This window comes from Gracilinanus agilis, chromosome 4 (assembly GCF_016433145.1).
Source record: "Gracilinanus agilis isolate LMUSP501 chromosome 4, AgileGrace, whole genome shotgun sequence".
Lineage (NCBI taxonomy): Eukaryota > Metazoa > Chordata > Mammalia > Didelphimorphia > Didelphidae > Gracilinanus > Gracilinanus agilis.
Genome location: NC_058133.1, coordinates 488,422,705 through 488,432,500, shown reverse-complemented (window position 1 = coordinate 488,432,500; position 9,796 = coordinate 488,422,705). Strand labels below are relative to the sequence as shown.

The 9,796-nt window shown below is 44.8% G+C and overlaps 1 protein-coding gene across 1 annotated transcript in view; it reads right to left on the bottom strand.

Annotated features, from left to right (window-relative positions):
• Nucleotides 1–395: 395 nt before the first annotated feature.
• CPD (carboxypeptidase D) overlaps nt 396–9,796 on the bottom strand; it is a 71,665-nt gene continuing 62,264 nt past the window's right edge. Inside the window, exons 15-20 of the mRNA XM_044675596.1 lie at nt 8,800–8,968; nt 7,379–7,443; nt 5,785–5,916; nt 4,128–4,313; nt 2,560–2,659; nt 396–819 (exon numbers count right to left, since the gene is read on the bottom strand). Coding sequence (XP_044531531.1) covers nt 593–819; nt 2,560–2,659; nt 4,128–4,313; nt 5,785–5,916; nt 7,379–7,443; nt 8,800–8,968 — 879 coding nt within the window. The 3' untranslated portion in view covers nt 396–592. The remainder of the gene's footprint in view (nt 820–2,559; nt 2,660–4,127; nt 4,314–5,784; nt 5,917–7,378; nt 7,444–8,799; nt 8,969–9,796) is intronic.

The following is a 9,796-nucleotide window of genomic DNA, read 5'->3' as shown; positions in this document are numbered from 1 at the left end:
TCTTTTCCCCCCCCCTAAAATTCAATTTATCCTCCGTTCCATAGAAATAATAAAAGGAAACTCCAGTTACTTTACAAACTAGAAGGAAAGAAAGCTCAGAAAGTTGAAAGAAACCTAGACCTTTAAAGCTTCATAACACCGACGGATGCTGACAGCTCTCCCTGCAGTCCTGTTTCAGGGGGAGGGACTGGGGGCCCCATCCATAAGGGGCAGAAGCTAAAGCCACTAGCAAAGACCCAGAATGCACAGGCAACGTCTGCCGGGCAGTCTGAGGCTGCCATGAAGTGACCCAGAGAGCTGGGTCTCATTGGAAAAACGGGGCCATGGGTCTTGCCCCACTTCTGATGCATAAATAGAAGAGATCCAAAAAACAGAAAAAAAAAGATGAGACGGCATTCAAGAGAAGGGAGTTTCAGATCTTCCGTATTCATGGAGGTTACACTTTTTTTTTTAAAGCAAGTTAACGTCCCTAACAGCTCTGTGAAGATGCAGGACAGATGGTGGTCGGCCTGCCCACCCGCACGGACGCGGCATCTCCTGGAAGGGGCAGCCTTTGTCCTGCTCGCACCGGAGGCTGGGAGAGGCGGGTGGCTCAGTGTTTGCTGGAATACAGCGTCTCCTCTTCCGTGTCTGTTTCGTCCTGGAACTCATGGCTCAGGAGGGACTTCTTGGAGCCCGTGGACATGAGCCGGATCTCGTCCTCGTAGTCGTCGTGGTGCTGCCGGAGCCGGTGGAAACCATCCTTGTGTCTGTTGGACTTGATGGAGCAGACGCACCAGATGATGCAGGCCGTCAACACCAGGGCTGACATGGTGGCACCTGCCGGGGAGAAACCAACACTAAAGTGGTCATCTATGTCCAAGCATGCCGGGGTGGGGGGAGGCCAGAGAGCCTTGATTCGAATTCTGTCTCAGCCACTTAGCTGCCCATACGGCCTGGGCCGAGTCACAGAACCTTCTTCCAGGCCTCAGTTTTCCCATCTGTAAAATAGCACCTGGCACACAAGATCACCTCCTAAAATGAGTTTTCATAGTCTTGTTCTGGACCTACTAGAAGGGCTTCACCCTAAATTGGGGGTTCTGAACCTGCTTTGTGTCCTGGATGCCCACTTTGGCAGTTGAGGGAAGCTCAGGGACCCCCTCTCCAAAGCATGTTTTTAAATCCACATAATAAAATAAACGGATACAAAGGATGTAAATTTTATTGAAATACGATTGTCAAAATGTTTTTTAAAAACACAAAGTTTTGTGACTTGAGGTTTAGGCTTTAAAAGATCGCTGTATAGCAAAAATGAATAATATGGAAATAGGTATCAAGTGATAACATTTGTACAACCCAGTGGAATGGCTTGTTGGCTCTGGGAAGGGAAAGGGAAAGAAAATGAATCATGGAAACATGGAAAAATAGTTTAAAAATAAAAAGTGAAAAAGTAAAAATAAAAAAAAAAACACAAAGTCACTGACCCCCAGTTAAGACTCCACTCCAATCCTGCGATTAGTACTTTTTGGGAAATCTGACCACAGACCCAAGACCTAAGGATGCTGTTTTGATGACAGCAACATAATGGGGATCTTTCACAGCCTCAGACACAGATCTAGAATGGGAAGGGACCTCAGGGGCCATTGAGTTTAACCCCATCATTTTACAGAAGAGGAAACTGAGTCCCAGAAGTGAAGTGACTTGTTTAGAGTCATACAGCTAGTAACTGAGGCAGGATTTGAACTCAAGGATACTTTTTCTTAAAAAAAAAAAAATTAGGGGGCAGCTGGGTAGCTCAGTGGATTGAGAGCCAGGCTTAGAGATAGGAGGTTCTAGGTTCAAATCTGGCCTCAGAGATGTCCTCGCTGTGTGACCTTGGGCAAGTTACTTAACTCTCATTTGCCTTGGTTTCTTCAACTGTAAAATGAGAATAAAAATAGCACCTACTTCCCAGGGTTGTTGTGAAGCTCCAAAGGGATATTTGTAAAGAGCTTATTAGCCCAGGCCTGGCTATGGAGTTAGCACTATGTAGAGGTTTATTTCCTTCCTCCAGAGGTCTCTAGATCTTCAGTCTAGAGGCAGGGAGGACATGGAAGGCCCCCAAATGAAGCAGTTTACCCAGCTAGCCAGTGTCTGAGGAGGGATTCCAATGCAGCCTCTCCTGACCCCACACCCAGGGCCTTCTCTCTGCCTCTACGGGTGAAGGAGGCAGGATGTAGGCCTGCTCACATGGGGCTCGAGCTGGATGACCTCTGAGGCCTCCAATGTCCTGGCAAAACCCAGGGCAGAGCGTGGCGGGAAGGAGTCCAGTCCACATCCAGTGACCCCTTCTGGGCGTCCCTGCACGTCACCATCAATTTGGAAAGGTAAGCATGTGCCAGGTCAGGGAGGAGGAGTGCGAGTCTTTCCTGCACCTTCATGGATTTGTAGAGCCAGGCCAGCACCCAGCCGGTGTAGGGGGAACAGGGGAAAAGGACAGGGGGTCTGCTCGAGGCCAAGCGGCATGCACCCATCCCCCAGCTGGGGCCATGAGGGGGGCCGCAGGGGAACTCATCTACTCTGGCCAAAAGAGATCTTTACCTGCTACGGTCACCACGAGTTCCCTGGGCAAGCCAAAGATCCGGTTGTCTGTGTCAAAGACGATGACCACTGAACTGGCTGCATCATGGTGAACGAAGACCTGGGAAAGCAAAGCTCAAGGATCAGAAAGAAGTCGGCTTGTGATGTTAGCCAGCAGCATTCTTTGGAATGGCAGAGATATGGGGAAGTAGAATGTGGGTCTGATGACGGGGACGACAGCCAAATGAAGAAATAAAGGCTGGAAAAGGCTCTTCTTCCCTGAGGGCAGGAGCTGCCTGGGTATCCCTTTTAGAGAGACTTGGTGCATCTCCCCACTGACTGACTGATTAAGGGTTGATCTCTTGGTGGCAAAATCGTGGGATGACCTGAATAAGTGTCCTAGAGGATGGGCAAGCACGGAAGTCTGGTAGGAATGATAGCTAAGAAGGTCTTTGTCGTGAAAGCCAGCCTAGTTTCCTCCTAAAAAGTAATGAAACCATCTGCAAGACTTAACTGGTCTAGGGGACTAGGATTCATATTTTCTTTCTCTCTTTCTCTCTCTCTCTCTCTCTCTCTTACCCCCCGCCTCTCTCTCCCCCCCCCCCTCCTTCTTTCCTTTCTTTCTTCCCTTACCTCCTACCTTAGAAACAACACTACACACCAGTTCCAAGGCAGAAGAGCGGTAAGGGCTAGCCAATGGGGGATAAGTGACTTGCCCAGGATCACCCAGCTAGGATGTGTCTGGGGCCAGATTTGAGCCCAGGACCTCCCTTCTCTGGGCCTGACTCTCAAGCCATAGAGCCACCTAGCTGTGCTCATATCTTCTTTTGGTGAATGCTAGATCCCTCACAAGAGTTTCATTTCATTCTAATTCCAAGCCTCAACTCTTGGCCTGGCTTAAGTCAGAACAAAATGGGCTGTGTGTGATTGGAAGGCAGTCCCAAACTGATGAGATCACAGATTTCTATCAGTTGAGCATTTGAGAATATTATTATAATAGCATATAATAGCATACAGGGATCCCTTCCATATAGCAACTCTCCCCATTGTGATTTTGCTATTTCTTGAGTCAGCATAAGAAATTAAATGAGAACTTTTGGGGAGTTTTTGGGAAGCCTCAGACAACATGTAAAGGCCAACAGATGACATGGAAAGTTTGGAAACTTAGAAATACATAAAATAGCCTATAACCAAATTCTTAATCCAAATTTTGCAATAAGGTAAAAGAAAAAATTCAGACTTCTTCTCTTGTCCAAAGAGAGAATCAAAAACTTTTTTTGTGGATTTTCCAGACTGTGAGGGTGCTGCATTTCTAACCCCCATATTGTGGAAGAGATACCTGTATATTCTTTCAACATAAAAAACAATGAATATGAATTTTTTTCTTTTTTAAAAGAAGAGGAAGACCTTTGTAATGGTTTTGAAGTCAGAAGTCTTGGATCTGAATTCCATTTACTACCTTTATGACCTGGGGCAAATTATTTCCCTTCCCTTGGGCCTCAGTTTCCCCATCTGTAAAATGAGGGAAGTTGAACCAGATGGTCTCTGAGGTCTCTCCAGAATGACTATGTGGTACTCATGTCTCTTACCTGGGAATGCTGCTGCTGGTACCCCTCAGCTATGGCGTTGATATTATGGAAGCCAGGGGCCAACAGTACATGGAAATAGCCTCCCTCTTTTGTGTGCACCTTGATGCCTTCGTTGAGAACGATGACTGCCTTAGAGACTGGTTTTCCACTTTTGTCTTGGACAATTCCATGAACTCCCTTGTGAACCTGGGCAGGGAAAGCTAAGTTAGTAGTCTGCCATTTTGGTTTGCTTTTGGAACTTGGACCCCTTTTATTATTATGCAGCCAGAAAGGAGGGGTTGGAAGATCTCTGAACAATGTGGAAGGACTGCCATGAACCAATGTGAAGCAAACAGAACCAAGGAGGGCATGTGACACTATGAGTATGGCAATAGAAACAAAGGGATCCCCAAAAGGAGGCTAAATGCCAAATTAAGTGAAAGACCAATGATGTCCCAGAGAACAGATAAATAACAGAGACCTCCCCCTCCTCTCAGAAGAGAAGTGAGAGGCTACCAGGGCACATAGTCTCCTACATGATCAGACCATCCTTCTAGGGGTTGTTTTGACTTAACCATCTTTTCTTTGTGATAGGGGAAATGACATTGAAAAAAAATTAAAAACAAAAACCATCATTAAAACTTTTTTAAAATGAGGAATAGTAGAAGGAACACTAGTTCTAGAGTCAAAGGATATGGACCTAAATCCCACATCTGATACTTGACCTGGAAGACCTTGGGCAAATCATAACTAGGACCTCCCTGAGCCCATTCCTTCATATATAAAATGAGGAAGAAGGGGGAAAGGGGGAGATAGCTTCAGAAGTCCCTTTGAACTACAGATCTAAGATCTTTAAAGAAAAGAAACTCATGTCTCAGTTTTTTATCTTTAAAATGAAGGGGGTGGATCTGGGTGGACTCTAGCTAGGATCCTATAAGTCATTTAATTTCCTTAGGCCTCAGTTTTCTTATGGATAAAATGAAGGCCTTTACCTAGATGGCCCCTGAGGTCTCAACTCTAGATCTAGAATCTAGAGCCTAAAAGAAAAAAGGACCTCAGCTTTAGTTTCTTCATACATAAAATGACAATGTTGAATGAGAAGTCCCCTGAGGTCTCTTTCAGCGATAAAGGTAAAAAAATCTTATCAATCATTAGGCCTCAGTTTCCTCTTTAGAATGAGAGGTTTGGATTGGATGGTTTTTTAATTTCCTTCTAACATGAGGCCTAGAACCTGGAAAGTCATTTAATCTCCATAGGCCTCAGTTTCCTTATTTATAGAATGAAGGAGTTGGACAAGATATGTGCCCAAAGAACTTTCCAACTCTACATCTATGAACCTATGAAATAAGGGTCTTTTGTCTGAAATTTCATACATTTCAGGGGTAAGAGCTTGAGATAAATAATATTCTCCTTATGGAATCTGGTCTTGCCTCCCCTGCTTCAAGGTTTGAGGGATGGAGGTAGGGAAAAGGAAGAATCTGATTTCTAGTTTAATTCCACTTTTCTCCTCCTGAGCAGAACCAGGTACAATGGATGGGATCTTCATAAAGACCAAATTTTAGGCATGATATTAGGATGGGTAACCATGAAAAGGGGATGTGGTCCTGTTCAGGTTGGCCAACGAGCTGCCTAGGCCGCCATGCTGCTGCTGGCATCTATTTCAAGAGGAAAGTCTCACCTCTACCAGCATGCTTAGAAGGGATTTCTTATTCTCTGCCCACAAGGTAGGAAGCTGTCCAGCACTGGGGAAGTAACAGCAGCTAGTGTACACAGTGATCTCTGGACAGTGGCCATAGACGACACTGTAATCCTGGAAAACAGAGACAAGAAAGCAAGCATAGGGAGAGAAGTCAGTAAAAAGGATTTGTTTTTGTGATGCAAGAAGCCATTGGATAAGAAAACCAAGAAAATCTGTTAGAGAGTAAGGAAAGTATCCTTACCCAATAGAAACTTTCTCTAATAGGGATCTCATTTCCAAGATACATATGGAATGGAGCCAAACTTATAAGAAAAGGAGCCATTCCCCAATTGATAAATGGTCAGAGCATATGAGCAGGCAGTTTTCAGTGGAAGAAATTCAACTCTCAACAAGTATAAGAAAAATGCTCCAAGTTGATAATAATTAGAGAAATGCCAATTAATGCATATCTGAGGCTCCACCTCATACCCATCAAATTAGCAAAAATGGCAAAAAAGAAAAAACTGTATGTCAGAGGGGCTGTAGCAAAGCAGGCATGCTGACTCAGTGTTAGTAGAGCTTTGAGTTTCTGGTCCAGCCCTTCTGGAATGTGATCTGGAACTATGTCCAGAGTCACTAAATGTGCATACCCCTTGAGCTATTGGCCTAAACCCCAAAGGGAACAAAACACAAAAAGAAGGACTCACATGTACAAAAATCTTTATAGCAGCTCTTTTGGTAGTGGCAAAGAACCAAAAACTAAATGAGAGTTCATCAATTAAGGAAAGGCTGAACAAATTATGAATGTTAACAGAATACTATCACGTCATCGCATTGCGATGGTTTCAGAAAGACCTGGGAAGACTCAAATAAACTGATGCAGTGAAGTGAGCAGAACCAGGGGAACAATTTAGATAATAACATGTCTCTGAACAATTTGAGAACTCTGATTAATGCAATGACCAACCACAATTCATTAAAGGACTAATGAAGCTTGCTACCTACTGCCTGAGAAGTGATGGACTTGAGATGCAGAATGGAACACATATTTTTGGGCGTGGCTCATGGGGGAATTTGCCTTGTTGATGATGATATTTATTTGCTTTTCTTATTTCTTAATGGAGTGGGGTTGGAGGGAAAGAAAATATATGCTGTAAATTTTTTTAAAGTAAAAACACTGAGCCTGCAATAGATCCGACCTGGGTGGGGATTTCAGAAAGAAAAAGACACAACAACATCATTTGTAACTATAAAACGCCAGAAACAAATCATGTGCCCAATAATTGAGGAAATGACCAAACAGAGTGGGATTATAGGAGAGTAGATAGAGAGCCATCCTCAGAGTCATGAAAATCTGAATTCAAGTCCTGCCTCAGACATAACCTGGCTGTGTGACCTTGGACAAATCAACTATCTCTCAGTCACTATGACAGCTCCCTAAGACTCTTCAGGGCATAAAAGGCAGAGTTCCCTTGTCTGTATCCCCCAAAGGGATGGTTGTCTTGTTGAGAAATGATTGTTGAAATTTGTTAGTTAAAGAGAAGAGCCAGAGCCAGAGATAGACAGAAAGGTAGGGAGGAAGGAGAAGGAGTACCTTCATGCTGCCCATGTGGCCATGCCATTCTGCTCCACGAATCACTCCTCCTGGAATATTCTCATCTGTAAAAGCATCCAGAAAAAGGAGGTGAGGGATATACTAGGTATACCATGCTGCTGAGACCCTACACACAGTGATGGTGCACCCCTTGAGGACACAGACTGGCTCAGCCATTCACTAGCATCAGGCCAACTGCAACACCCCAATCAGAAGCTTTGCCACCGGACTGAGGTTGCTGGACAGTCCAGGGGAAGGCCACAAAATTTGAGTGAAGTTTGAATTCTGACTCTTCAGTTTCCTATGTGTATGAGAGACACCTTGGGTATGTCACTTCTCTCTTTAGGTCAGTCTTCTCATTTGGAAAATGAAGGAACTTGGATGCGATGACCACTGAGGTCCCCTCTAGCCTGAGAGACCCAATTTCCTTCTTTGTAAAATAATCTCTAAAGTCTCTTCCAGACCTAATAATTCTATGATCTCCAGGGTCCAAAGCCATCACTGGCCATATTGGTCTATTAACACAAGCCCTCAGATCAACAAATGCAGGTGAGATGAAAAGGGTTCATAGATATGTGTTAGGGTTGAGATGTATCCTCTTAAGGGTTTTTATTTTATATTTCATAGATTATATAACTACTTATATTTACTTTGTATTCTATATTAAGTGAATATGTATACTTTGTTTTCATATATTTACATGCTTTATTTTTATTTATTCCTTATATTTTAACTAATTAATGCTCAGTTTCTCCCTACTCAAGGAAGCCATGGATTAAATTTATGTGCCTTCTAAATTCTGATATCCTGAGGCAACATTGTCCCACCCTAATTGTAGCTCAGTCTACCAGGCTCAGTCACCCGGGGCAGAGGATAGTCTAGAGCGGTCTGAGAGTAGTGGAGAGTCAGCTTTGAAGGAATTGAATGCAGGACTGGTAGTGATCAGGATTTGGATGTGAATCCGGCTTGGGACACTTCCTGGCTATGTGATCCTGGTTCAAGTCTCTTAAACTTCTCCCATTCCTTATCTGTAAAACCAGGGGTTGGAATCCATGCTTTCTGCCGCCCCTTCTAGCTTTAAGCCTGTGAAGATGGGGCCAACAGAGGGCGACTCTAGGCAGCATAAGACGGCGTAAGGGGGTGGCCAATGGCGAGCTGGCGCAGCAGAGGACACCTGCACACGAGCTGGGGAGCCTGTGCTCTCCGAGGTCCAGGCCGCCTCTCAAATTCCTACACCTTTACGGGTCTTCAGCTTGCCTTTGTGGGCAGGTGACTAAGGAAGAGCACTTCTAGCCGGGGCCCAAACGTCCCCAAACTGCCTCCCTGGTGTCAGGGGAGTCACGGTCCATGTAGTTAAGTATTACAAGAACCAAAAAATGCCCCGAAGAGAAAGAAAGACCCTAATCCCAGCCTATACATACCTGATTTATTGGGGCAACTGGGCTGTCCCATGTGCATGGATGGGTGATTGTTGGCATAAAGCGATGCCAAATGTCTCAGAGTCTCTTTGTTTTCCACTATAAAAGGAAAAGTTCTCAAGTTAACAGAGGGGTCTGCAGGGAGGTCGCTTTGAATTTCCAACTTCCATTGCTAGGTAAGGAATTTACTTACTTCTCCATCTGAAATCAGAATCTGTCTCATTATTTAATCAAATAAGCATTGGTTAAGCACCCCCACCCATAGGCCAGACATAAAGCGAACACATTCAACCAGAGGCTGATGAGATGATGAAGGATGGCCCTTTCCTAGGAAAAAGCACTTCTTCTGGGTCCAGACCTCAGCTGCCATATTAAATAGGAAAGCTGTTGTCCTGGGGGCAGCACAGTATTGGAGTAGAGGCCTGGGGTATGTGGGAGAGAACTAGGAGCCTCGAGGCCTAGGCCCAGGCCCACTCTTTTACTAGCTTGCTGGGGAACTTGGGGCAAGTCAGCCCCCGTGCCTGGAGTTTACCATCTGTGAAACAGGGATCCTATTGGAAGCCCTAGTGTGCACCCAAGGATCATCCTGAGGAATGTGGCCTATAAAAGGGAGCTACTGTTTTTTATTTATTTTTATGAATGACTTCAATGTTAAATTTACATTCATTTCTGACTGGGATGGGGGAAAGAACCCTGGCTCTAAAGTTAGAGAGAACCAAGGCAGGGCACAGAGAGGTGGGAAACAATATGCAGATGCCAATAGAGAACAGCATCTCCCCTCCTACTATTACAGGACACCCCAGAAAGCCACTCAGGGTTCCAATTTCCTAAAGAAGATTTGATTTGATTTGATTTCCATTCCTTCTTTCATTTGTTCATTCATTCATTAGTTCCTTCCTTCCTTCCTTTCTTCCTTCCTTCCTTTCTTCCTTCCTTCCTTCCTTCCTCCCTTCCTCCCTCCCTCCCTCCCTTCCTCCCTCCCTCCCTCCCTCCCTCCCTC